This window comes from Pezoporus occidentalis, unplaced genomic scaffold, assembly GCF_034315485.1.
Source record: "Pezoporus occidentalis ecotype Australia unplaced genomic scaffold, CSIRO_AGI_Poc_V1 ctg21, whole genome shotgun sequence".
Classification (NCBI taxonomy): domain Eukaryota; kingdom Metazoa; phylum Chordata; class Aves; order Psittaciformes; family Psittacidae; genus Pezoporus; species Pezoporus occidentalis.
The window spans coordinates 122,872-150,623 of record NW_026913964.1 but is presented as its reverse complement, the minus strand read 5'-3'; the positions used below and the strand labels follow the sequence as shown (position 1 = coordinate 150,623).

At 39.5% G+C, this 27,752-nt stretch overlaps 1 protein-coding gene across 5 annotated transcripts in view; it reads left to right on the top strand.

Moving 5' to 3' along the window:
* The window catches only part of LOC134163886 (mucin-5B), a 46,636-nt gene continuing 18,884 nt past the window's right edge, over nt 1–27,752 (top strand). Inside the window, exons 1-23 of one of the 5 annotated variants that reach the window (XM_062619085.1) lie at nt 1–291; nt 2,668–2,868; nt 4,559–4,814; nt 5,713–5,827; nt 7,169–7,256; nt 8,551–8,684; nt 9,096–9,321; nt 10,123–10,248; nt 10,992–11,109; nt 13,213–13,351; nt 13,807–13,908; nt 14,895–14,964; nt 15,205–15,342; nt 16,030–16,194; nt 17,037–17,131; nt 18,616–18,742; nt 21,781–22,033; nt 23,006–23,058; nt 23,438–23,538; nt 23,859–24,010; nt 25,748–25,886; nt 26,600–26,710; nt 27,433–27,612. In XM_062619085.1, the coding sequence (XP_062475069.1) occupies nt 261–291; nt 2,668–2,868; nt 4,559–4,814; nt 5,713–5,827; nt 7,169–7,256; nt 8,551–8,684; nt 9,096–9,321; nt 10,123–10,248; nt 10,992–11,109; nt 13,213–13,351; nt 13,807–13,908; nt 14,895–14,964; nt 15,205–15,342; nt 16,030–16,194; nt 17,037–17,131; nt 18,616–18,742; nt 21,781–22,033; nt 23,006–23,058; nt 23,438–23,538; nt 23,859–24,010; nt 25,748–25,886; nt 26,600–26,710; nt 27,433–27,612 (3,120 nt within the window). In that variant the 5' untranslated portion in view covers nt 1–260. Of the gene's footprint in view, nt 292–2,605; nt 2,869–4,558; nt 4,815–5,510; nt 5,841–7,168; nt 7,257–8,550; nt 8,685–9,095; nt 9,322–10,122; nt 10,249–10,410; nt 10,550–10,991; nt 11,110–13,212; nt 13,352–13,806; nt 13,909–14,894; nt 14,965–15,204; nt 15,343–16,029; nt 16,195–17,036; nt 17,132–18,615; nt 18,743–21,780; nt 22,034–23,005; nt 23,059–23,437; nt 23,539–23,858; nt 24,011–25,747; nt 25,887–26,599; nt 26,711–27,432; nt 27,613–27,752 lie in introns of those variants that run through there. The other 4 variants (XM_062619083.1, XM_062619084.1, XM_062619086.1 and 1 more) reach the window with 4 other exon arrangements.

Sequence of the window (27,752 nt, the reverse complement as noted above, 5' to 3'; positions counted from 1 at the left end):
CACAAACTCCCTGTCAGTCTGAATTTCTTTCTGAAAAGCTATCATGTACTTCTTCTGAAAAACCTGACTGTTGCCGCACTTTAGTACAAAAGCTTTACTTGAATGCAAATATACTGTCAGTAGCCCTGAAATCATTGCAGGAGATTGAAGCATCCAGTGATTTCTAAGGAATATAGGCAGCACTTTCTGTGGAGAGGCCAGAAGCAGCAGCTCTGGTTAGTCACTGACAGGAATCCTGCTCTCAAAGAAATGGCAAAGGAATGGCAAAAATGGCAAAGCAGAGAAGCAGAGGTAAGAAAATGGCTAGGAACAGAGCATGAGGACTGGGTTTCCTGTTCCTCTGAGTAGCAAGAGATGTGCTCTTTCTTTTCTCTGGGGAGGATCCCAGATAACTGGTATTAATTTCTCTGCTGAGTGAAGCATAAGTGGATGGTGGTATAGTGAAATGTTTTATTTTGTCTGTTCCTTGGATGCAGTTTTAACATATGCTGTTCATGTTCTTCTCAGTCCCCTAAGTGCTAAGCAAGGCTTGCAGGGGAAAATCATGCCTCAGCTCATCCCTCCTGACCACCCTGCCATGCCCTTGAACCACCCAACACATAGAAGACAAAGTGCTGGGAGTTGCAGTGGTCAGCCTTATCATGTCTTTTTAATCTAAGGACTACTCCAACCTGAAGGCTGTCTTTCACAAGTAGTTCATATGTGGTTTCTGCTGCTTTTGTTCTGCCCACTGGGAATAAAGAGATTTTTTTGAGTGACTGAAAGAAGTCCCTTGATTGCCCAGGTGGGAATGGGAAAGAAAGAGGATCGTGACTAAAAATTGGACTCTGTCTCAGCAGAGTTCTGCGTTTGCATTTTGATATTAGCATTGATTTAGGAAAATTAGTATGTTTCAGCTTTCCGTCTTTATCCTCAATTAAGCTCTAAAATACTGAAGGCATTCTTCATGTATTTGAATCCACAATTAATGACAGAGATCCATTCCCTGCTTTTCTGCTGCCTGTTACAAATCACTCTATTTGGGTGATTTGGTAAATTGATTTGGGAAATACTGATTTGTGAAAATTAATAGGTTTTGTCTTTCCATCTTTATCCTCAGCTAAGCTCTTTTGCCAGCGTTTGTGGTCTACCGACCTATGTGCTTTTTCTCCTGGACTTCACAGCCCTTCCCCACACCTGACATTAAGACTGTTCTGTGGCCTGAACAAGAGCTCAGCTTGAAAGTTACCATCTGCTGAATTGGAGTATCTGTTGAATTGGAGTGTTGCTAATGCAATGTGTACAGTTTCAGATTATCCTTATACTTATAATGCCATATTCTTGTGGTTCAGTTTATCTACCAGATGTTCTTCTGGTTTACTTTGTGACTATTTGGATGGAAATCAGGGGGGAAGATGCATTGTGATAAAAAGGAAAAACAGCAGAAGCATATTACTTCCATCAGCAGTGCCATAAATCTGTATTCTGTTGGTTCTGTATTCCAGCCAAAATGGCAGGGCTTCGAGAACAGGCTTTTACTTTCCAGTAGTGCCTAGCCTGAAGTGTGACTGACAATGGAATTAATGGGACACGGACAGTAGGAAAGGGGTAACATGAACTCATGTTTCATGTACTGCACAATGCTCTCACCTACTAGAGCAGGATTTTACTAAAAGCAGTAGCAGCAGCAAATCATCTGGCAGACATTCACACCTGCAATTCTGCAAGTCACTTAGTAAGTGGCTCCTAACTATGTAGGGAGAATAGCTGAAAGAAGCAGTGGGACAGCTTTAGGACACTTAACTTTATAAATGCTGGAAAGCTTGGTAAAGCAGTGAGAAGGACACAGTTCTCAAGGACCAGCTTACTGTCTGCCAACCAGATAAAAGTGCATGCATATCCCCCAGTGATTCCATCTACAATGGAATGTAGATCAGCTTGTAACTGAGCCTGCTGGATTTTCTAGGATCATGTCACAGAGTATTAAAACACTGATAGTACCAAAGGACCCTTTTGCGGCAGCATAATTTAGGAGGTGAAGGAATGTGATGTACAGTTTGGTGGGAGCTGGGCACTGCTGCCTCATGATGTTTGGAGAAACCACTACCTCTCTGTGCATAAAGAATGCATTAACTTGTATGTCTGAGTGGTGCTATTAAATCCCATTTGTGCAGAGGTGAGAAGTTTGCACTTTGTGAACCAATATCATTCCTGGTCTGTTGAAGCAGTAAATCTCTCTCTTTTTTTGTTAGATATTTTGTATGTACTTCTTAAAAAATTTTGCCCTCCTTCCAAAAGTTTTTGCTCTAAATAAACTATACATTACGCCTGACCTTACATTTTTTGCTCTAACACTTAGAAGCTGCCATTGAGCTAATAGAAGCAACACTTTTTCTTGAGCTGGGGGACTGTGCTGATGTGCAAGCCAGGGAAAAGCTCTGAAAGAGGTCTATGATTGCTTGTTACTAATCAGATGTTATGAAAATAAAAGCTATTGTTGACAAAGAAAAAACAGCTATGTAGCAGTGGGGGGACCTATATAAAAGAAAAGAAGTAATGAAAGTATAGCTCTCTGTCTCCACATAAAGCAAGAGTGAACTGGATACTTGTCTTGTCTGAAATACAGGAGATTGTTGGGTGCTAAACACGAACCACTGAAGGAAAATTGAATGAAGCTCCACCTTTCAGGGACCCTGCCATCAATGTTTTGTTCTCATGCCAAATTACTGGAGTATAAATATGTGCCTATAAGCCATGAAAAAAAACACTTCTCTGGAAGGATTTTCAAGTCACCACTGCATGGCAAGATGGATATAAAAAAGGGGAGGTCATTTTGGATCTTTTGCCTAATTTGGAGCTGTTGCAGCAGCAAAGAACCAGTTCAGATAGGTAAGAAAAAAATCTAATTCTCAGATTATTTGCTCACATATTGCTCCCCATAGGTGACAAATAGAGTTCTCAAATTAAAATGTGTAACATGTTCATGATAGAGCTGTAGGCATGCCAGATACTGTTTAACATTTTACATTTTCATCCTTAATGTCAACCACTTAAGTAGTTTACTTTCTTTTTTTTCACTGCGAGTTAGATTATCAACTGTTTTATGTCCTAAGCAACTAATGTTAAAGAGGAGACTTGCTGGATACAGTTTGCATCATATTAAAATGGTGACACTCTTTTCAACACATTTGACCTATATTCTTTGTAGAAGAAGTATGTTACCATAATGCCTGCTAGGCTTGATTGACCAGTATGAAATACTGTATTAGGATTAATCACATTTTTTGTGGTCTGCTGCACTGTTACCTCCTGATTTGGTTTTGAATGTCTTATACTTTACCTGGTTGCTTAATACACAAACAATTTACATGACAGTTATGACTGTCTCAGTAATTCTAGCAACTCCACTTTCAAGAATAGCCAAACTTTCTTATTTACTCTCATTATTGTGTAGAAAAGGGCTAAATTTCACTACTCCCCTTCAGGGCTGCAAACACCCATGGCAAATTTCAGTCCTTTTAAAAAGATGTTTCTGTAAGGGCTTCTTGGCACTGGAGTTTGTGTTGTACATTTCTAACATCAATATATTATTTTTTCATTATGCACTTGCTGATTCTTAGGTAGGAATATTTAATAAAATCTTAGAGTTCACTGAGTATATTAATGACTGTTTCTCATTTGATCTGTGATGGATGTTGCTACATTGAATTTCCCAAATATGCTACATAAACAATACAATAGAATTTGCCCGTTTTCATTTGTCGTTCTTTGAGATTGGCCTAGAAGATATGCTAAAAGCATTTTGTAGCAAGCCCATCTTATTTAATTCAAGGCGACTCATACTGGCTTTGTGCAGTATGAAAACTACTTTCTGAAGTGATGTCTTATATGCACTTCAAGTATATATCCATACCTTTGACAGAGGTACAACTCAGAGGTCCAAGATATGAGTTTTGGTTGAAAGGAAAAAGAAGTAGCTCTAAGCCAAAAGCTGAAGCTGGTGGGAGCCTCAACTGCTAAGGTCAGCGGCTGTCATTTTGCTGAAGGGTCATGCCACCCATGGTATGTCCTGGAAGGGACTCAATTCAAGACTGAACCAAAATTTTGCCTGTGTTAAGTAGCAGTATTTCAAAAGTAAAAATGAGATTTAGGCAGCCAGGATGGGATTTCCCTCACTTCACCTTAGATATTTACAGTGTAAAGGTATCTACAGTGTAAATGCTGAGGGGTGCTATCTGCACTGGCACACCACAGCAACCTTGATAGACAATGGCGAGAAACATTCCATCTTGGAGCATCTTCTTCTTAGGTGGATATGTAAGGTAGGGAAGCTGAACCTCTTCTGCTTCTCACTGTTAACTTCAAAGGAGACTGGGCTCATCTGCTTACATTGGAAGTATCTCTGGCATGGACTTCAAATGTTCAATGAGATGAAACTCCTTCCCATATGCTAGTGTCTTCCAGGAGTTAACATTTTTGCCTTTTAAAATCTCTTCTTTCATGTTTTTCAACAAAAAAAAGGTAAAGCACCTCATGTGGGTTGAATTTCTAAGCTTCCCTCCTATGACTTTTTCTTTAGTCCAGGTCTCTACTGTCAGTAGGAGTGAATGTGCCACCTGGGGCAATTTCCACTTTCTTACATTCGACCATGTTAAATTCACTTTTCCTGGAACCTGCACATATGTCTTCGCTTCACACTGCAATGACAGCTACCAGGACTTTAACATCCAGATCAGGCGCAGTAACAAGAATAGCTTCCTGATCTACTTCACTGTCACTATTGATGGAGTGATCTTGGAGGTGAAGGAGACAGGCATCATGGTGAATGGGAACAAGTGAGTAAAGCCATACTGTTGTTTCTTGTGCAGCAATTATAATGTTACGTATTAGCATTAAAGATTGTATGTCTAGAAAGGGGTCCTATTCTGCAGAGGTGCAAATGACTGTGTATGATATTCATAGCACTTTGAATAAGGTATTGCAAATAGTCCACCCCATAATGGAGGAGGAGACCAGAAGCACATAAACTACATCTCCCAGGGATCAACTTGAACATGCTAAGCAAAAGGCAATATGTATGTTATAAAAAGAATGCATAGATTTCCTTAATGTTGCTTTGATTTGGGAGGGAATGGAGGAGATAAAATCAACACTTTATTTATTGAAGATTTTGGTTCTGTAGTAACTTTGTATTTGCTTTTTTTTCTCAAAACACTGTTTCTGTGGTACTATCCCTACTGTGGTATGTTGCTGTTCAGGAACAGATGGTCCTCTTAGAAAAAGCTTTCTGTTTCCAGATAGATTAGTCTAGAAAATAGCACTGCTTTGCAGATCACAGATTGCCTTGGGATCTTCTTACACAAAAGACAGAAGTTTCAGAAGTGAAAATCCACACCTCTAGCTCCAATCTGAAATGAACCAGAAAGCAAGCTGCACACAGAAGTTAAAAATACTGCATAAGTGAAGAGCACTGCTATCAGTTGAGTGGCTAATGTAGTATTGACACACTCATGACCAAAATACACTGTGTTATGGATTAAGGGTGGTGAAAGGTCACAGTGGACAAGGTGATCACACCTAAATTTAATACAGTGTGTGGATGAAGGTTGACATTGAAAAGAATGTCCCTATGGCTTATTTACATTCTTTTGTCTCTATTTTTTCTTATATCTCTGAGAGGACTTAATCAGACTTTTTTTCAATGCGATCTATTTTGTTCTTTCCAATTTCCAGGATCCACATGCCCTTCAGCTTGAAGAGCATCCTGATTGAGGACACCTGTACTTACTTCCAAGTCACTTCCAAGCTGGGCCTCACACTCAAGTGGAACTGGGCTGACACTCTCCTAGTATGAACAGCCAGTTAGTTGTTTTTCTCATGGTGACCCTCATCAATGATGAAAAGCAGAGTTAGATGCAGGCACCATGTTAATATAAGCAATTGTTTCATTTTATCAATAAGCTGATAGGGATTTACCAAACTAGGTAATATTGTCATGGGGAAAGGACATGTAGTCACAACCCCTAGGTGTTCCCAACTCATTTTATTTGGCAAAAAGTGCCACTGTTAACCCTGGAGATAGCACATCTGTAGTTATCTGCTTCCTCCATGGGGCTCTCGCAGCAGCACAGCTAGTCCCTCCAGCTCTGACTTGTTAGTTATCCTCTGAATGGATGCACATCTTGTGTGGGAAACTAATCTGTGTGGCCAGTTCAGTCTCTCTGTGTGGCGGCCACTCTCATTCCAAAGCCTTGTTATGTGGAATTTTCCCTCTATATATCCACCCTAAAATGCAGTTTTCTGCAACAGTGTATTTACACTTTTGGGTGTGAATGCTTATCTTCCATGATCAGGACTGAGTAAATAAATGAAAGTTGTATGTCATGTTTTGCAGTTCAGAGACAGAGTAGATGGTGAATACAGAGAAGAAAAAAAATCAGGAAGCAATCAAGTGGTATTCAAATTCTGATTTAATGAAATACTTGCTTCCCCCCTTCCCCTGTAAAATTAACAACTGAAGTATTACAGGCATCATCTGTACAGTGGACACAATTTTAGGGTGACACACTTGTAGGAAAAGCACCACTTTTTTTTTTTTTTGGTGGTCCTGAGTGGCACAAGTACAACCTTCCAAGCATGTAGAAATGATTAGGTGCAACAGTCTCATGCAGCAAGACAATAATGTGCTAACCTAGTTCTTTATTTCCCCTGAATATGGGCAGAACAAGTTATGCTGGACAGACCCATGCCCAGAAAAACTGTTTTCTGTTTAGCCTATGGACTAGAAAAAGCCTTAGGTATGGTTAAAAGCTGACCAGAAACTGCTGTTTTCAACATCCAGCAGGTTAGTTATCTAACCTCCCCAGAGTAGAGCTGTGGTACCTTGCAAGAGGTACCACATGTCTATATACTAGTGTCTCTATATTGGGAGGCACTGGTCCAAGTATTGGTGCAGTATTCAGCATGCTTCAGTTAGAATGACTGTTGCTAGGGGATTGTCTTCCCAGTTAAATTAAACCTGTCTGCATGTAAGTTCTATGGCAGGTTTGTAACAGAAAAGGAGACTGCTACAAACTGGTAATGAGGATTTCTTTACTGTGCTTTCCAGTTGCAGACCACTTAGTAACGTGCTGCAGATGTGGTAAAAAGCCTTTGAACTCTGGGTTTCCTCTTTCCTTTTGTTTTGTAGCTGGACCTAGAAGAAACATATAAAGAGAAAATATGTGGTCTATGCGGGAACTATGATGGCAGTGAGAAGAATGATTTGGTTTTGGATGGTAGGTCATGAATACAGCATATTCCACATAGGATAGAATTGTTAATACTTGACATGAAACTTGATATCAGTTTCCTCTAAGCAGGGTTTCAGATTTGCTGATAGAGACTGAAATACATTAACATTTCCATATACAGGAGATGTATTTTAGGGATGTTCTGCGATGATCTGAGTTCCTCTGCTGTTCATAAACTTGCAAGAGTCTCAATCCTTTTTGATCCAAATTAACTGCCTGCTATCATGCAGTAACATTGCCAGGTTTCCCACTTACAATAGCAAACTTTAAGGAATTTGTATTCTCAAATGAGGCACAGGTGCATTTTCTGTCATTCTATTTTGATAATTTTCAAGCTGGGTATCAACTATGATTATTTTTGCCTCTGTAATGAAATGAAAGCTTCATCACTGAGCCAGAGATTTCACTGAGCATCTTTGCAGAAGCGGTGGTGCCATCCACTGACACCTTCAGGTATTGCACTGGACTGGAAAGACGCCAGCACAGCAAACAGCGGAGGCTACAATCCTGCAGCTGATCCTACTCTTTCCTGGAGTGGAAAAGTCATTCTCTAAGGCCTGCACTTAGCTAAGGGACTGACTCAGTAAAAGGGCATAGACTTGGTCAAAAATCTGTCTATTAAAACTTAAAAAAAAAAAAATATCAAAGAATAGCTATTTATGCATGCTTTCCATAAAAATAGGTAAGTTTAAAACTTTGTTAGAAATATTTCTTAAATCCAGGATTTTGTGTTTCTGGTAATGCTTTCGGAAAATGCGCCCCTTAAGCTAGTATAATGGTCACCATACATGTATTGTGTGCCTGTGTTCCTCCTGCTTCCACTTCCCATCTTTTCTAGCCTATAAATATAGGTTTCCAGATGATTACAAACATTTACACCTACAGCTGTACTAGACTGTGACAGTAGAAGGCAAACTAAAATACTAAAATATCATTACACATGCAAATGCACAACTCTGTAAGATCAAATACACCCATAATAAATACAAGTATTTGGAAGTGATGATGTACGACAGAAAGGTCAAGAGTCTCATGTGATTTGTTATAAATGCCCAGGCTGATGGCAGGCCTTGATACAAGTGTTCCAGGTTCCTGGCTGTAGCTCAACAGAAGTCATACCAGCTTGTCATCTTCTATAATATGCATGCTGTGGTTAAATTTGGGCATTTGATGAAGAGCGTATTGCCTTAGAACCTAAAGATGAAGAGCATTTTTACAGTACATTAAGTGATCTAAAGAATTGCAGGCAGATACTCAGATACATCTGGGGATTTTGCAGGGTATAAAATGCATCCAAGGCAGTTTGGGAACTTCCACAAAGTAGAGGATCCATCAGGAAAGTGTGCTGATGTGAGTCCAGATGACCGCACTGGAAGACATCCTAGGAGGGAAGACAATAGATGCAGTAAATATGTAAGTATGTGTGGCCAAGAAGTATAAATGCTCCTGAACTACAGTGCTGGAGAGACTGTTCAAACAAGTGTTAGTTACAGAGTATGCACTGACCTGAATTTTATCCATGAGTCTGAGCAAAATGTTGGTCTTATGGCAGAAAGAATATCCTATTATAATAGGATATAAGGAAATATATAGGATATATATGTGTAAGGAAATAGCTAGTGGGAAAATGCACAGTTGAATTTCCAGTCCATGAAAAAGGAAGTCATGACAAAGTTAGACTGCATAGTTTCCTGAGGTCCCATCCAGTCTGAATTATCCTGTGAACCTGGAATTGTGTCATCAAAAATTGGGATGCACATCCATGAACCTGAAAGTTGGTAAATGTCAAGTATTTCTTTTCTTTTCCTTCTTTTCATTTTACAGAGAAAAAGATGCAAGAAGCTTATGTCTCGTTTTGGAAACTGCCCCAAAGTTGTTGCTTTTGATGACTATGTAGAGACCTGCACTGAGGATATGTGCCACTGTTCACTTAATTCTTCTCACTTTGACTTGGTTTCCAGCTGCATATGCAGCACATTAAACCAGTACTCTCGAGATTGTGTCCTCAGGAAAGGAGACCCTGGGGAATGGAGAACCAAAGAACTTTGCTGTAAGTAACTGCTGCTCTGGAGGTTTCTTTCAGGTTAGATATATACACATATATTCTGATCCCAGCAGAGCAAAACTAAGAGCGATTTTAACTACTGCAAGTCAATCTGTAGAAGTACTTTCACAGAGACATTGTTAATGGAAAATCTTCTACAAATTTAACTTGATTTTACGCCTAAAATTAGAACTATATCTTAATATTGTCCCCATCCTCCTTAGGGCTACATTTTCTCCAGTTATTTTTTGAATTTTTCCATGCACAGTTAACTCATGAATAGTATTTTTTTAAATGTTGACATCTATTCCGAAGTCACTAAGAAGTCTAACGTGTTTGTCCTTAGCTTATCCTGTGCTTTCATGTTCAGTAGTTCAGCTACTGAGCAGAAAATCACTGTAAATCCAGAGGGAAGTCTACAGGTAGTTCTTCCAAACTGATGGTGTGGATTGGGGTAGAAAATTAATGCCAGAATGACTTAGGCTTCAGGCAAAAACAAGCTATTATGACTCCATAAATTATTCCAGTGCCCTTTGCTTGCATCATGACTTCAGCCCAGCCAACCTTGAGCAAGTAAAATAATGTGAAATAACTCATATTTCCCAGCAGTACTGTTTTGTCCAAAGATGAAGTAAAAGTAATCATAAAAAATTCCTTTAGGATTTAAACAAACATGACACATCCGGAATTTTTTAAAAACAAGCTATGGGGGTAAAGGAGGATGAAGGGGTTGGGGCGTGAGATATTGATATGAGAGCTCTTATAAATGCACCATTAACATATGCCATTTTTCATTTTGTCTTGTAGATCAGGAATGCCCAAACAACATGGTATACATGGAATGTGGAAACTCCTGTGCTGACACATGTGCTGACCCAGAAAGGAGCAAGATTTGTAAAGCCCCATGTACAGATGGCTGTTTCTGTCCTCCTGGTAAGGCAGTTTGCCTCTTCCAATGCGTCACATATGTCAAGGGAAAAAAGAGGGAGGTTGTTCCCTTTCAGTTAGTGGCATTATTTTTCATTAACATTTTATACTAAAACTGATGAATAAACTGTTTCTTCTAGCATAATTTAACAACTTTCTTCTTGAAAGAACTGGCTCTCTAAAGATTCTAGATCCTGAAACTGGAGAAGGGGAGGGAAAGATTTCTAAGGACTAGACATAAAAAAATGGTACAGATGTAGAACGAGGAGAGGTGGTCTCTAGACAGTAAGAATGCAGATGAAGTCAGGTGAGGTGCCACCCTGTTAAAAGGCTAGATATTGCTGTAGCATAAGTCATGTGATATTACAGCATAGCTAGCTGTGTGCATGTGTAAATTTGCACATGAAGTAGAAGCTAAGATGAGGGTCTGATTTCTGTTACATTCGCTATTAGAAAAGGATGGAAACTGGCTCACATCCTTTCAGTCTGGCACTTGATAATCCTACTCACAGTGACAAATTCTAGTGCAATTCTATTGCAGTATTCTTTGAGGTTTGCCTTGCTTACTTTTAATTAAAAAACATTTCCCACCCACTAACACCTGAAAGGGCCCTTTTTTTTCTTAAAATATACCCCGTTCATTTACAGAAATGCTGAATACTCCAGAGTTTTTTCCTTGCTCTAATCTTCCTTGATGGTGTTTCCCAGACTCACCAAAGGAATACTAACTAGCCAATGTGCCTGAACAGGAACTATCCTTGATGACCTTGGAGGCAAAAAATGCATCCCCAGAGACAGCTGTCCCTGTATGTTTCAAGGCAAAGTCTACGCATCCAGAGGGACCTACTCCACTCCCTGCCAAAACTGGTACTGTTGTGAACTTTTTTACACTAACAAAGCAGAAGCATTTCAGAGCTTTGATAGGCTGCATTATGTTCCTTTCTCCTTTCCCCTCCCCCCCTTCTACTATTTGTCTTGAATAATAGTGCACACTCTGGGTCTAAATTTCAACAGTACAGGAAAACTTACAGGTAGACCTCAACCACACACAGTTACCACCCTCACCTGGAACTGCTAGCAAAACCTGAGCTCAAGATTTCAGAATGTGGAAAACTGAGACTCTTCTCTGGTTAGCTCAGAGGCACTGGCCACTAAAATGTGGCAAGGTGTCGTATCATGGTAATGAGTTAAATTTCCAACCTCCTCTAGGTCTACAAACGGATGTTTGAAGGCCTGGATCTCAATCACAGAATCATAGAATCAACTAGGTAGGAAAAGGCCTTTAAGATTATCAAGTCCAACCGTTTCCCCAGGGCTGTCAAGGCCACCACTAAACCACATCACCGAGGGCCTCATCTACATGGTTTTCAAACACTTCTAGAGATGATGATTCCACCACTTTCCTGTCCCAATACCCGATCACCCTCTCCGTGAAGATTTTTTTCCTAATATCCAATCTAAAAAGTCCTGATCTTTAAGAATTACTTGATTTAGGAAAAAAAATCTGTAGCTTGAACTCGTATCCACTCTACGCTAGTGAAAGGTGATCAGGCCTCGGGTATATTATTCTCAAAACAGTTTTATTTCTTACTAGATACCCATCTAATAAATGAACAGTCATTTGTGTTATTTGAGCTCCCACCACATCATTTCTTGACCATAGGCCTAACTTTTACTGTAGTGAGAATTGAAATATACTGTGGTGCATGGTAGAGTAAGCCAGATGTTCTGCAAGCCCCTTTGGGTCGAATATTTCCTGCAATTTGAGGAAATACTCCTCACAGTTTCACAGTATCACAGTATCACAGTATCACAGTATGCTAGAGATTGGAAGGGACCTCGAAAGATCATCTAGTCCAATCCCCCTGCCGGAGCAGGAACACCTAGATAATGTTACACAGGAATGTGTCCAGGCGGGTTTTGAATGTCTCCAGGGAAGGAGACTCCACAACCTCCCTGGGCAGCCTGTTCCAGTGTTCTGTCACCCTCACTGAGAAGAAGTTTCTTCTCAAGTTTAAATGGAACCTCTTGTGTTCCAGTTTGTACCCGTTACCCCTTGTCCTATCATTGTTTGCCACTGAGTAGAGCCTGGCTCCATCCTTGTGACACTCCCCCTTTATATATTTATAGACACTAATAAGGTCACCCCTCAGTCTCCTCTTCTCCAAACTATAGAGACCCAGCTCCCTCAGTCTTTCCTCATAAGGGAGATGCTCCACTCCCTTAATCATCTTTGTTGCTTTTCGCTGGACTCTCTCCAGCAGGTCCCTGTCCTTCTTGAACTGAGGGGCCCACAACTGGACACAATATTCCAGATGGGGTCTCACCAGGGCAGAGTAGAGAGGAAGGAGAACCTCTCTCGACCTACTAACCACCCCCCTTCTAATACACCCCAGGATGCCATTGGCCTTCTTGGCCACAAGGGCACAAGCTGCAATTTTGAGGAACTGAATTTGATGGACTCTCAGTGGTTCCCATTTAGCTGCATCCTCACTTATTCCTCACAAAACCTGAGCTAGGCTATGGCCAGGCTGTTCTCCACAGCTCTAAGAATTGTAACTGCTCATTATCTCAGGTCCTCTACAATTAGTTGCTGAAATGTTGCATCAGCACCTTGCTGAACAGTTGCATAAGTAGCATAAAATGTTGCAAGATCCTGCTTGAAGAGGTTAATTCTATCTTTAAAAAGCCAAGTAAACAATTTAGGCCTAAAAAAACATTTCTTGCTTACTCCACTTAGTGTTTCTCTAAAGCAGCTAGTTTGAAGCCCAGGGCAGTTAACTCTCATTAAGAGGCATTCAACTTTCACACTTTAAGGGCCAAATATAATGTCTTCTTCACACATGGATTTAATAAGCAGCCAAGGCAGAAAGACAAAGAGGTTTCACCTCTGAGGATTCAGATACAGATGTATCTTTGCTCCTTTAAAGTTATGTTTATTCTAACTATGCCTTTTTGGGTTTTGTACAGTACCTGCAAAGGAGGCCACTGGAGCTGTATCTCTTTGCCCTGTTCTGGAATTTGCAATATAGATGGAGGATTCCACATAACAACGTTCGATAATAAGAGATTCAATTTTCATGGCAACTGCCATTATGTCTTAGCTAAGGTACGAACAAACTCCCATTTGACTCCTGAATCTCATGAGTACCATGAGGCATCAAGTTGTGATGAAGCTTTATATAACTTAATTTAATTAAGTGGCACAAATCCAGCAAAGTTCTTCAACACAAGCTCAGTCTTAAACCACATACATTTTCCCATCTGCGATGGATTGCAAGTGAGAGGAAGTGGATGAGCAAAAATTCATGCAGAAGGATTGAATTCCACAGAACTGTCTGCAAATATGTGATCCACACAGGTTGATAGCAAAGAAACAGTGCAGGAAAGGCAGTGAATATTATTGAATTTGGCAATGAAATAAAGCAGTTTGCAGTTAGCGATTAAGTGCCCCAGTTATTTCATTATTGCATTTTAGCCTTTCAGAGATACCTTTTCTCTCTTCTGGCTCTTTTCCTGTAGAATGCTAACGATGTCTACACATTCTTTTTCTCACCTCTTCAGAATACTGATGATACATTTGTGGTGATTGGAGAGATTATCCAGTGTGGGACATCAAAGACAATGACTTGCTTAAAGAATGTATTAGTCACTCTAGGAAGAACTGTAAGTAACTTGCTTTAGTTAGTGGCACATAATATGTCACTTCTCTATAGATTCAAAGACGGGATTTCTCTAACTCTGTGGACTCATTTTGGTCTGTTTCAATACTGAAACTGCAAGATTAATACCAGCGGGTGATGCAGTGCATGTGTTTATTGGTTTTGTTCTATGAGATATTTCTTTTCCAGTTCTTTTGTATTCTGGCTTTTCCATTTTTTCAGAGGTAAATGGCTAAAAATCCTTGTCAGTTTTCCCTCTCTTTTCATGACTTCAAAGATTTTCACTTGTTTCTTTTTGAAAGAAAGATTGAAATTTCTACAAGATTCCCTTCTTTTCTGAATCCAGAGGTTTTTCCTGATGAAATGAGTGAAGTAGCAGAATTTTCAAAACTAAGGCCAAAGGCTTCTCCTACTGAAGATTATGCCATGATTCACACTGAATTCAGTGGAAGCCAAGTTAGGGATGGTATTTATGCATTCTAAGGTTATACAGATTCATCCTGAGCACCTGGTATTTAACTGGTACAGTCCCAACCATATTAGGAGTTCAAACATTCTAGCGTCCTCCTATAGTCAATAAAGAAAGATGGGGATCTCCAAAGGACAAGTCAGCTCACCTAAGGTATGAGATGTTCCAGAGGTGCCTGTTTTCCTCTATTGACTACTGAGAGAGTTTGAATCAGATAGCTCTCATTTTAGGTATGTTGTGTTTTCAATGAGGTATATCCAACCCTACATGTAACATGATATTTGAGAGAACTCAGTCAAAACTGTTGCTTATGAAGAGAGTTTTTCATTTTTTGTTATCGTCACATTTGCTCTATGTTATTGTAGGTCATCCAGACACTGTGTTACATTGACCCCAGAGATGACCATGTTTTAAAAACACTACTTCTTAATGCTTAATGAAGCTTGTCAGGTTGCTGTTGTCTGTCTCATGTCATATTCATTCACTGCTGTGGGCTTTTTCTTTTTTCTTTTTCGCTGCAGACAATAAAAATATGTTCCTGTGGAAATATCTACATGAACAATTTCATTGTGAAGCTGCCAGTAAGCAAAGGTAAATGTCCTTCTCACACCTTCCCCAGAATAGCCTACATTTATTTACAGAGGGATTCCTCTTCCTTTTTCTGAAAATAATATGATCCTGCTCATTTAACCTGGGTGGCTGCTAGGTCTGGGACTCCCTGGGAATTCCTGTGTTACGCTGGATGCATTGATAAATGGCAGTTCCTGTTTACTCAGCTTCGTAAAGATTTGCAATTGCACGTATTTCTTTTTCTTTTTTTCTCCTCTTCAGATGGCATCACCATCTTCAGACCCTCTACATTTTTCATCAAAGTCTTGAGCTCAACTGGAGTACAGATTCAAGTGCAAATGAAACCTGTAATGCAGCTCTCCATAACAGTCAATCATTCTTATCAGAATCGCACATCTGGTAGGAAAGATCATGCTCTTCCAGTTAGCTCTTAAACTGAGTTATAGCTGCTTGTCTATCACTTGAGGTGAACGCATGATTTGATTTTATATTGATTTTATATGTTAGAATCCCCAGTTAAACCTTTAACCTTCCTGAAACAAAGCGTTGGCTAATCCCTTCAATTTACTAAAGAAAATTAGATAACTCTGTGATGTTTAGTGTGTGCAGGTGTTTTAGACCCTATTTGTAAAAGCAGACCTTTCTCAGAAACTTGAGATGCAGATTGTGTACTTGGTTTTGCCACTAGTCTCCTGTTTATATCATTTAAGCTTTTTGTGCTTCTGTTTCCTATCTCTCTAACGGGATCACATCCTGTCTCTCCTACCTGTTTTGTTTTACTTTTGTGATTTTCTTATCTTGTAAGCCTTTGATGACGGTACTTTGTCAGCCAGTGTTTACAGAAGCACATTTAAGCAGCTTCCAATCTTTGTGCTAACACTAAGTGCAAATGTAATGCAGAAAAATAATAATTATACTCTAAAGACAGGGTGCTGTCTGATTTGTGGGACCATCAGGAAATCTGTGAGGAAAAATGGGCTTCTCCCAGGAGAAGGGCTAAGAGCATTCTGACAGGAGCCGTTCCTTTTTCCACTAGTGATTTTTTTTTTCTTTTGCCTTTTTTTTTCCTGCCATCACCCACACGAGGTCTTTGTGGCAATTTCAATAACATCCAAACTGACGACTTCAGAACAGTCACTGGAGCGGTGGAAGATTCAGCTTCTGCTTTTGGTAACTCTTGGAAAACTAGAGCCAGCTGTTTTGATGTTGAGGACAGCTTTGAAGATCCTTGTTCAAACAGCGTGGATAAAGGTAGTAGGCTTTTCATGCCTGGATTATCAATGCTAAATAATTTTCATATGGCAGATAACCAGAAAAGCTTTGGAAATCTCATAAACATCAAAAGCCACTGCCTTTAAGTATATTAATAGAGAACACATTGGTCTTTGAGGTGACAGCTTTGCTTTTAAAACAAAACAACTGCACTGCTGGAGAAAGGGCCAACACTGATGACTCCAAAAGCACACACAGCATCAATAAGAACAATATAGGTTTAAGGCAGAGCATACTTGGTTATCAATATTAGTGCAAGATCTTAACCCAATCTAGGTTGCTACAGCTGTGCTGAAGGCAAAAGGAATGAGTTATCAGCAGTACCGACTTCAGCAAGCATTGTACTTTACTAGGTGCCTGTCTGGTTTCTCACTTTGACAGGGTTTGGCTACATACAGTATTCAGTTTGTACTGTCCTAGATATTGCCACATGTGACTAAAGCTGCAGCTCATAGGCATACAGCTCACTGATCATTACATATTTGGTCCTGTTCCTTGACTATAAAGAATTGCTTGAATGTAAAGAATTAGCAAAGTTTGATGGAAAACAATGAAAATGGGGAGGTTTTGCAGATGTTCTGCTAACCCAGCCACAGTAATAATGTTACTATTTGGAAGGTGAAACCTTTCTTTTAGGGAGATGGGTGGTCACCATCCAACTGTGCTTGTTGCCTTGATATTTTAATTTCCCCTATTTCTTTACAGCATTATCTGAACATTTCAGGACATTCTAGTTCTGTGTGAAACCTGGTAAGAACATTGAATCAAATAGTAATGCAGTTTAAGTGAATATAGATAATGGTGTTTTTTTCCCACTTCAGAAAAATTTGCCCAACAATGGTGTTCTCTTCTGTCCAATACAAGCAGCGTGTTTGCTGCCTGCCATTCTGTTGTAGAGCCTTCAGTATACATCAAGGTAAGGCACTGGTCTAAATGGGTGGTTTAATCTAGCCCAGAGACTGGTCTGCCATGAAGACAGTCTGGCCTAGGGGAGTGAAATAGATTACATTAATGGCTTTTTGCAAAGAAGTTCACTTATGCTGATGAGAAAAATTACAAAATAAGAGTTTATGCAAGACAAAAGGGGCCTTTATGAGCTTGAAAGCAGCCTTGAAGATATTAAGTGACTGCCATTGTTGACAGTTCTGTTGCATGATCCAGAAGGAAAATAGGAAAAAATGGGTTTATTGTTCTTGAAAACTGTTCACTCATTGAAAAGCCAAATCAGTGTTTCTGTGTGGAACTGAACTGAGAGCTTTTTGAGCTCCATGGATTCCTTCTGTCGTTGTTTAAAATTCACCTCTAAAGGGAGACTATATCACATATTTACACGATTTATGTCCCATTTATTACTTTGAAATCATGTTAGTCTCCTAATATTTAAAATGCAAGAAGCTGCCCATAAGTACTCTTGGTGTTACAGCTGTTGGGGAAGTTGGCTGAGCTAGAGAGTTACGATATTTATGTGAATAGTAAAGAGGTTTCTGTAAAATGCAGAAGATTCTTGTAGGGGGTGTGTGTGATACGATTTGCTGAGAAAATACCTGAACATGAAATTTTGCCTAAAAATTAATGTCTTCAGGTACCTTTAAACACATGGCTTATGCTTTTCCTCTCCCAGGTTTCCCTCAGAAAATATGTCTGCTTGAGAATTCATGTTAAGTAAGGAATTCGCAATTTTCAATTAAGGAAAAGTAATAACCAGTTCCTATGGATATGTCTGTTACTTCTGCTGAAACCATGATTTGTGAAAACATTTTCTATGAGATCAGTAATGGCAGGGTATACCACCATCTATGCAGTATGACCTTACTCATCCTGAGTGACTGGCTGTATCAGGGTTGTTCTGTCCAGCCACCCAATTGAAAGAACTTGAGCTTTAAATCTGCTTTATACTTTCCTAACTATTTCTTTTGATGTCATTATAAATGTTTCTCTATTAAACCATCTTCTGTTATGTACATGTCATTTAATTGTGTGTATCTTACCTGCATACTAGGCAGATACACAAGTGCCAGCCATTGCTGTGCAGTATTTTTAGTCCTGTATATTTTCAGATGACATATTCTCACATGTCCTAGATTGTATATCCTCATGGGAGGCTGGTATAGACATTTCTTAGTGCTTTAATTAACTGTAAATAACCTTATCATTCTTATTATTTATCTATTTGTGATATAGTGTTAAGCAACTGCAATTGATTTCCTGTTTCTCAAGTTTGGGTAGTATTTCATTAGCATACGTTTTCTTTTAGAGATATTACAAATTTAGTTTCATTGGTAATAATACTTTTTAAAAAATATTGATTCATTACTTTTTGAATTACTGTATGATTCTGTGTTTCCCTATTTCTCCTCTGAGCTGGGCTTAATAATACCCATGTCCTTTTCTGTCCCCTAGAAATGTATGTATGACACCTGTAATTCTGAGAAGAGTGAAGTTGCTCTGTGTAGTGTGCTCTCTACCTACTCCAGAGACTGTGCTGCAGCAGGCGTATCCCTGAAGGGCTGGAGACAGGGCATCTGTGGTATGCAACCTAAAATACCTATAGTAGGGATATAGAGGAAGAGCTTCAGGAGATCCCAAACTGTGGCAGTTAATGTGTTTTGTACTTTGTCATCAAGCTAGGGGGTCTTTGAAAAACAGAATATGCATACATTCTATAAAAAACTGCCTGTCAAAATCAGTTCATGTCCATTTCATCTTCTTATGATGCATGTTCCTTGTGTAAATATTAGGTGAATTCAGTACCCAAAGAAGCAAAAGAGTATAAGGTGTATATAATAACAAGAAGTTGTAATTAGGTTAGTTTTGAATACATGAGCTTTCCCATGTATTTTAATTCTGATACCTTTTTTGAACTTCATCTCAGCCCTCTTGTGTCAGACATCTCCCATACAAATGGCATCACTTTCATTAGCTGCATTTTTCCATGTAAAATAGTAATGTTTTTTAATACATACATCTGAGATTGTGGAAGTGTTTAAAGGCTTTTTCAGCATAGGACTATCTAACAACTGAATAAAAGTTTTGTGGACATACACATTGTTACTAAATCCATGGTTCAGAGTCCACTTTTTTTTTTTTCCTATGGCACGGCCAGAATTTATGATGAGATGGTATCAGAGCTGAGAATAAAACTCACAAGTCCCAATTTCTGAACTTTACCTCAGCATTTTTTTTTTTTTTCACTGGCAGTCAGCTAGTTCAAGTGATATTTGCCCATATTAACATGAAAATAAATGTATGGGTTTCTTGACTAATAACATATCTGAATAGGAAACACCACAGCAATTATTTTTATGCAGCTTTCATGCAGCTATCATCTATTTAATTGCCTTGACTTAGAGGCTAGCTGGGATATTTAGTAGAAACAAACAATGTATGGTGCTTTGTTGAAGGCATTTAAGATTACAGTAAGAGCATTTTAATAAAACTTTGCTGAACGAATTCAGAGGGAACACAGTGTAATCCATAGCAAATTATCCTAGAATCATGCAGATTTATGTACTAGACACAGTTGCTGTTTACTGAAAGCTTTGTTATCAACACAGAATTACTAACACTTTTTTATGCCAAAGCAAGACTGGTTTGCAGCATGGGTTAGACTGAAATCTGTGGACTCATGGCACAGTAGATAATATTGACTCAAACAGTGCAGTAACCTTGGGAAAAAAATGCTAATGGCTTAATCAGCACAATCATTTTAGGCCTTTAACAGAAGAAATAATCTTTCAGGAACATGCTTATGATAAGATTGAAGGTTGCGCTATTCATAAGTGAAAGAATAAATGGGCCAGAACAGTTACCCTCAGTGATCTGTCCCATTGCAGAGGATGGAAAGGCCTTTCTGGCTCCTGCAGCTGTGTCCAGCTGTGCTGGGCTGTGGGCAGCATCCAAGACATGTTATATCTTAAGGGATGTCTACATTGAAGTCTGCAGTGTGTATGAAATAAGTACACCCTACTAGCTAACAGTTGACAATGCATGTGTGTGACACAATCTTTAGTGGTAGCATGAACCATTACTTGAGTTACTGGTTTCCCAGAAGACCATCACAGTTAGTAGCCTCTGCTAAGTCATGGCACTGCTTTTCTGGTGCTCCTTTTGCAAGCTAGCTTGAAGCTGGTTTTGATATGCTCATGTTCTCTGCACTCATGCCTCCAGCTGTGATGTATATAATCTAAGATTACAAATCCGTGACAATGAGTACTAAGAACAAATAACCTTTCTCTTACCAGATCTCACTTTACCAAAAGTGATCTTTTTCCTCTATGAAAAAGTTAAAGGGAGAAAGTAAATGCAATGTTTTATTGCCTTAATAGCTAACAATTGAGACACCCATTCAGGCAAATCTGATGTAAACTCATGTTCAAAATCTTTATTAATATCTTTCTTATTTGGCCTATTTTGATCTACAAATACCAGTTGATGCATCTTTATAGTATGCCTACAAAGTAGGAGAGTATGGCTTGCATGGTTTATACACAGGATATTATTGTGTCTGCCTCAGGTAAGACCAGGAAACTAACTGGTTTTTGTTCTTGGAGGTAGTGGTTTTGAATGTGTACACAATCTTAACATGCTAACTAATCTAAGAAAGTGTACTATGGTCATGGACTGGAAAACCATACAGAGCTTTGCTGAGGCATAGAACCTATTGCTGATAAGGTGATAACATTGCTGCAAAGCTGATTAGCACATTTGCCTATGAGCAACTCCCCTGTATCTTCTAGTACATCTGTGCATATCTGAAAACCAATTGTGGGGTTAAACCTATGGATTTGATCTAGAAAGAGGTCCAAGATGAGTAGATCCCCATTTATTTTTGAATTTCAGAGGAATCTGGATGCCAGGTTCTCTTGAAAACTACAACCTTAATGGGGGTGATGTTTCCTGACAGAATTTGCTGTCATTCATATGGATCACTACTGCGGATTTTATGGTAGAGTTTTGAAGATGTTGTTTCTTGGTAGCCTGGGAAAATTAACCAGCTTTTCACTGTCTTACAGGATCAGCTGACCTCTTTAGATATTGGTATTTAACTGTTTGTTCCACCAGAGGTCTTAAACACTGTTCTTTCTGATTTCCCTGGAGGACAAGAGTTTTCTTCAGGACATCTATGAAAATCCAAACACGCTTTCTTTGGTAGCAGAGTTCCTTGGCACTGTCCATTTAACGTCAAAATTTACCCCTTACAAAATATGTTCATTTCTTAAGCTATTCCCAGCCAAAGAAATTAGTAGTAAATTACAGAAAATTAGTTTTTAACTACAGTTACAATTCAGAAGTTATTTAGTTTAGTTCTTGGTATAAAATAGAAATGTAAATTGTACCAACTGTAAAATTCTAATGATTCCTTTATTCAGTCAAGATATACCCTGCTGAGTATTTCAGTATTCAGTATAATGTAGTGGGCAGGTTTCCCTCAGACCACTGGGAGACAAGGACTTATAGTTTGAAAAAAGCACATTTGTGGCTACCAATATGCAGAATGCTGAGTCAACAGCATGAGTGATGATTGCACAGAGAAGGCCATACATCCATTTTATTTCTTTTGCAAAGATCCCTCTGAGGAGTGTCCTGAGACTATGGTTTATAACTATAGTGTGAAATACTGTAACCAGTCTTGTCGCTCGCTGGATGAACCTGATCCACTGTGTAAAGTTCAGATTGCTCCTATGGAGGGCTGTGGTTGCCCTGAAGGGACCTACCTCAATGATGAGGAGGAATGTGTAACTCCAGATGACTGTCCCTGCTACTACAAGGGCAAGATTGTTCAGCCTGGCAACTCTTTCCAAGAGGACAAACTGATGTGGTAAGATGCTCTGATGATACAAAGGCTGCATACCTGGGGGATGTCAGGGCTCTAATCCCTGAATGGTGTCTCTTTACTGTAAGGAATAATGTCAAGCTTCTAGGTTCTACCAAAGCAAGTATTTCCCTGGCAGGGAAGTGCAGCCACAGCAAAGGTTAAGAACCTATATTCCTGTTTCCAAACAAGAACCTGAAAACACATTAAGGAGAGTAATGTTTGCAGCCTATGTGTATGCAAAGCTCATTGTTGGGTAAAAAAATTCCATACGCAGTGGGAGCAAGTTTTCTAGAAGTAAGGGGGCTTGGGAGAGTTTTTTGCTTTGAAATGAAGACATGATGTAAGAAACACCCTCCAACACAACATCCTGCAGACTATTAAAAAAAAAAAATAGTCCAAAAAAAGAAAAATCTGTTTTTAAACTGAGATTTTTAAGAAGAGAGAGAGGGAAAGAGAAAACTGGGGGAGAAATGCTAAAAAAAACATAATTGTTATTTTTCTTTTTCTCGTTTTCAAGCAGTTCAGGACAGCAGTGCAAATAGCAGGGGAAGGCGGTTTTATTCAAATGATTTACTTGCATCTTTAGATATTTTCTCTCTCAAATCCTACAGTTTTTTCTGAGGATTTGATACTTTTTTGCAAACACAGGTTCATTTTGTAATTTAATAGTTCTCCTTTAAGAAAGTACTAATCTCATCCCATGGAGTGGAAAATGGATTCTTAGGAAAATTTTGATTTAGGGAAAACACACGGTAAACCAGTGGCAGATGGAGGAAGAGTATTTAAGAGCTGGGTGTCTTAATCTTCCTTCTGGGGATGGTAGTTTATGTCTGTGAACCTGATAGCTGTACCAAATACTCATTTTGATAGGAATTTGTTATTTGTGTGACTAGTGAAGCTTTGTAATACCTTTCTCTTTAGTGAGAGAAAAATATGCAAAGAGCTGATGTGTTTCATTTTATGGAATCTTTTTAGCAAATGCATTCAAGGAAGATTAGACTGCATTGGAGAGACTGTCCTGGTGAAAGGTGAGATTTTGTTAAATAATGGCATTATGGTATTAGTTAGTATTTATAATGTTTTTCTGTGTTTATCTCACTTTCTGTAACATTTTAGTATTTTATACCTTTTTTGCCTTCTCCCAGAAATGTGCTGGTTATTGATAGTAGTTGTCTTTGTAAAAATGTCACCAGACTTGATGATTTTTTTAAAAGATGAGGATATTTCTCAAAGCTTAGTTCTCTGTTTTCTTCTCCCCACACTGCTGGTGGGCAGGAGCAAAAGCTAATAGAAACTGTAAATGCTAGACATATGCTTTCCTCTGAAATGATCTGGTTTACAATTGCTGACAGCATCCTTATTGTTTTCACTAAATTGCCTTCCTAAAATGTTTTCTTCCTCCTATAGATTGCCCTGCTCCTATGTATTACTTCAACTGCAGCTCTGCAGGTCCTGGTGCAACTGGATCCGAGTGTCAGAAAAGTTGCAAGACACAGGACATGCACTGTGTAAGGACTTCATCTCCTAGCAGGAACATGGGACAACATGATTGTGCACATATGATTGTCCTCAAAAAATGCTGTTGGTAACATGTTATGCTGTTCACAGACCAGCTACTTTAATGATAACACAGCAGCTATAGCTACCCACATAGCTGTAACACTTGCAATTTGATTGTAATACTTGTAATTTGGTTGCCACTAATTTACAGTCACATGCTTAAAAAAGAATACACAAAATACTGGCATCCAGAGCTAGCACTTCTGCTGGCTCCCTGTAGCTTCTGTGCATTAACAAGTTGCCTTGTGTTATGTCTTCATATACACAGTATGTCACAGAATGTGCTTCTGGCTGCATGTGTCCTGATGGGCTGGTATTGGATGGCAGTGGAGGATGTATTCCCAAAGATCAATGCCCATGTGTTCATGGAGGACAGTTTTATAAACCTGGGGAAACCATCAAAGTGGACTGCAACACATGGTATGTTACTCCAGGGTACCATGCTTTACAACAAAGCTGTTAAAATTATCAGTGCATTTTGAAGTCTGTGTTTTCATCATTAGAGTCATCAGGCTTCTAATAAAAATCAAAGGGGAACCATTTCCCCTCTGCAACACACTGCATGAGCCTGAACTTGGGGAGAACAGGTACCAAAACATCCTGTCAAATAATTTCCATCCTTTTGTAAACTGCTTCCACACAAGCTTTAGCAGTACCAGCCTCATCCAGTTGGTCTGTGGCTGGTCATTCCGTAAGGGGTCTGTGTCTGTTGAGCACAGCTGAACACCAGAAAAGAACTGAATTTGGAGGAGGGATGATTTACAATGATCTTCTTGTGACTTGCAGTGCTTCCAAGTGCAGAGTTCTCAAGATAAATTAATGCTGTAGTTGCTCCAATTGCTGGTATAACTCTACCACAGACTTCATTGCTATTACTGATCATGGTGGGTAAAATGATTTTAATCCTTACCCATTATTTAGTGAGGATGACACTGTATAGTCCTGCCAAGAAGCCATACAGAAAATGTGTCAGAAACATTTTGGTCTGATCACCATGGTACAAGCAATCAAATTAACATGTGAAGCCAAACCCTGATAAGCAGTCACAGAGGACATTAAGAGGGTTTTTTTGCAGTTAGGGCTTTGTTTTCTTATGAGAACAGGACACACATGGGAAAAAAATCACAGTCTCTGTGTCAAGGGTATAGCAATAAAGATTTTCTGTCTGTGGTCACCATGAACTGGAGGGGAAGTTTGTCAAGGTCTGACGGCCGGACGCCAGGTGCCTAACAAGCTGCTCTATTACTCCCCTCCTCAGCAGGATGGGGGAAAGAAAATAAGATAGAAAAAACGTCATCGGTCAAAATAAAGGCGATTTAATAAAGAAAAAGCAAAGGCTGTGGGAAAGCAAAAAACTCTCAGATTTATTCCCTACTTCTTATCAGGGAAGGGCTTCAGTACACAAAGTGATTGCTCTAGAATAAAAATGTAATAATAAATGTCCCCATTCCTCCTTTCTCTTAGCTTTTATTGCTGAGCATATGCCATATGGTACAGAACATCCCTTTGGTCAGTTTGGGTCAGCTGTCCTGGCGATGTTCCCTCCCAAATCTTGCCCACCCTACAGCCTACTTGTGAGGGGGAATGTTGGAGGGACAGCCTTGATATTGTGTGCACACTGCTCAGCAGTAGCCAAAACACTGGTGTGTCGTCAACACCTTTCTAGCTACCAGTACAAAGCACAGCACTGTGAGGTCTGCTTGGGGGAAAATTAACTTCATCTCAGCCAGACACAACACACAAAGGAAGACAGGGATAATATTGGTTCACACCTCTGTAGTGAGGAACAGAACTGACCACATGATGCCTCACAGATTAATATTCAGAAATAGCTGAAATATTCAGTTCTTCACCTTGAACTTATGTCATAAATCCCACTGTCTGCTGCCAGGACTTAATGATTTAATGATACTTGAAGGAAAAAATTAAATAAAAATTGACAAAGTTCATACATGTCTTGGTACTAAACGTGAACTTTCTGATTAGTAAACCATCTCATGGCATGGTCTCAAAACAGCTGTGAGGGTAAACCTGGAAGAATGAGAGATGACTGCTTTCTTTGAAGTACTGCAGAAGACAAACCTATGAATTACTCTGCCCCTCTTTGGGTTTTGAGGAAAAACCAAAGATAGTGATTCTTTGCATTTAACCTCCCAGCACCTGCAACAAAAGGGAGTGGAACTGCACAGACAATCCCTGCAAAGGAACCTGCACTGTGTATGGAAATGGACATTACATGAGCTTTGATGGGGAGAAGTTTGATTTCCTGGGAGACTGTGACTATATCCTAGCTCAGGTATCGATTTTTTTCACTTTCCTATCATTATGCTTTTCAAAGCTTACACTGTAGGGTTCAGTCTGATTAATTAAAGGGCTATCCCATGCAAAATAGTCAATATTGATGAGCAGAGCCTACTCCCCTCCTCTTGCACCTACAGCAAAGCAATTAACCCTCAGAAGTGACACAAGAGGGCACTCTGGGATCCTATACGATTAATTCCTGGGCTGGACAGACCTTTCCTTATGTAATTCCAGCACCTGTAATGGAAAGAAATTGGTGTGGAGTTGAAAAGCTAAGTGCTTCTCTCAGCCATTCAAGGCTGACAGTGCTTTTGTTGTGACAGAAACACGTAAGGTTAATATGTGAGCCTCATGTATAACAATTGCACGTAATGAAACAGTACCCCTTGAGACATTTTGTCATTCCCAAATTACAGTTGGTTTTGCTAATTTTAAGGAAAAAATGAAACCCCTTTTTGATTGTGCAGGATTTGTGCTATGAAAAGCTCAATTTTTTCTTGTTTTTTCTCTTGAAGTTCCTGGTCAAGTATGAACCCGACACCAGTTCAACTGCCACCAGATTCTTCTAAAATGCCCAGAGTTTGGTGAATAGAAGTGGCAAAATAGCAGAAGTCAGATTCAAATGTCATTCATTTAGAGTTCCTGAAAATGCTTAAGAGTAGCATGGTTGCGTGAAAAGATCTAATACAAGTTATCTATCTTTCTAAGGATTTTTGCCCCAATAACAAGGATGCTGGCACCTTCCGAATTGTAATTCAGAACAACGCCTGTGGGAAGTCACTCTCCATCTGCTCCCTAAAGATCACACTAATTTTTGAGGTTTGTCTAGAACTGCTTGTAAGTGAGGAGCTGTCGTCTTTATTTTGTAGCAGTTAGTATTGTATCCATACGGAAGTCAAACAGCCAAAAAGTAGAGGCCGGAAATCTGGGAAATGTTTAGTTGTTTGCTGTTAACAGGGATGGACGCTTCTACAGGTGAGGGGACAGATGGAGGAAGTCAACTGCACTCTATGTTTGTGCATGTGTGTGTGTGTGTATTTGCATCTGTGACATTATCAGTATAGGAGAAATGGTAAAGGTTTTAGAGAAGCATGTTTCTGTACCGTGGTTTGAGCACGTGGCAGATGTAACTACAGAGGAAAGAATTTCTTCTTCTGTCCAGCTCAGGCTTAGTGTTTCCCCAAAGTGTACACAAAAAAGATTTCTTCCATAGTAGGAGGTGAGAGGATAGTGAAACAAAGCAGTGTGACAAGGGGTGTACTAACATGCCCCATTACCCGTGCACTCAGGAGCTGCTGTTCCAGCAGACTAGATTTCATCTAGAATGAGGACAATTTCTGTGGCTGTGAGGTAAGACTTACCTGTTGAGGTAAGACTGAACTCAGTGGGTCTTGCTTACGGCTCACATGTCTGGCAATAGACCAAGATATAGTGTAAAGGCTAAAGAAAAGTAAAATGAAGGACAAGACGCAGAATACCAGTGCTGTTCCACAAAGATTTCTATTGGACTTCCTTCCATGCAGTTTCTCTGTTCCTTATAGAGCAGTGAAATAAGGCTCTTGGAAGGAAGAATTCAGGAGATAGCCACTGATCCAGGAGCTGAGAAGAATTACCAAGTGGATCTCAGAGGAGGTTATATTGTGATTGAAACAAATCAAGGGATGAACTTCATGTGGGACCAGAAGACTACTGTTGTTGTTCACGTGGCACCATCTTTCCAGGTAGGTATGGGATGGACAGACAGTTATGCTTTCAAACTCAAAGAATGGAGAATTCAAAGCACTTGAAACTCCAGTTTGAAAAGCAGGGCTTGGAAAAGTGTTTGGTTTGGTGGTCAAGAAGAATCAATCAGGCCATGTCT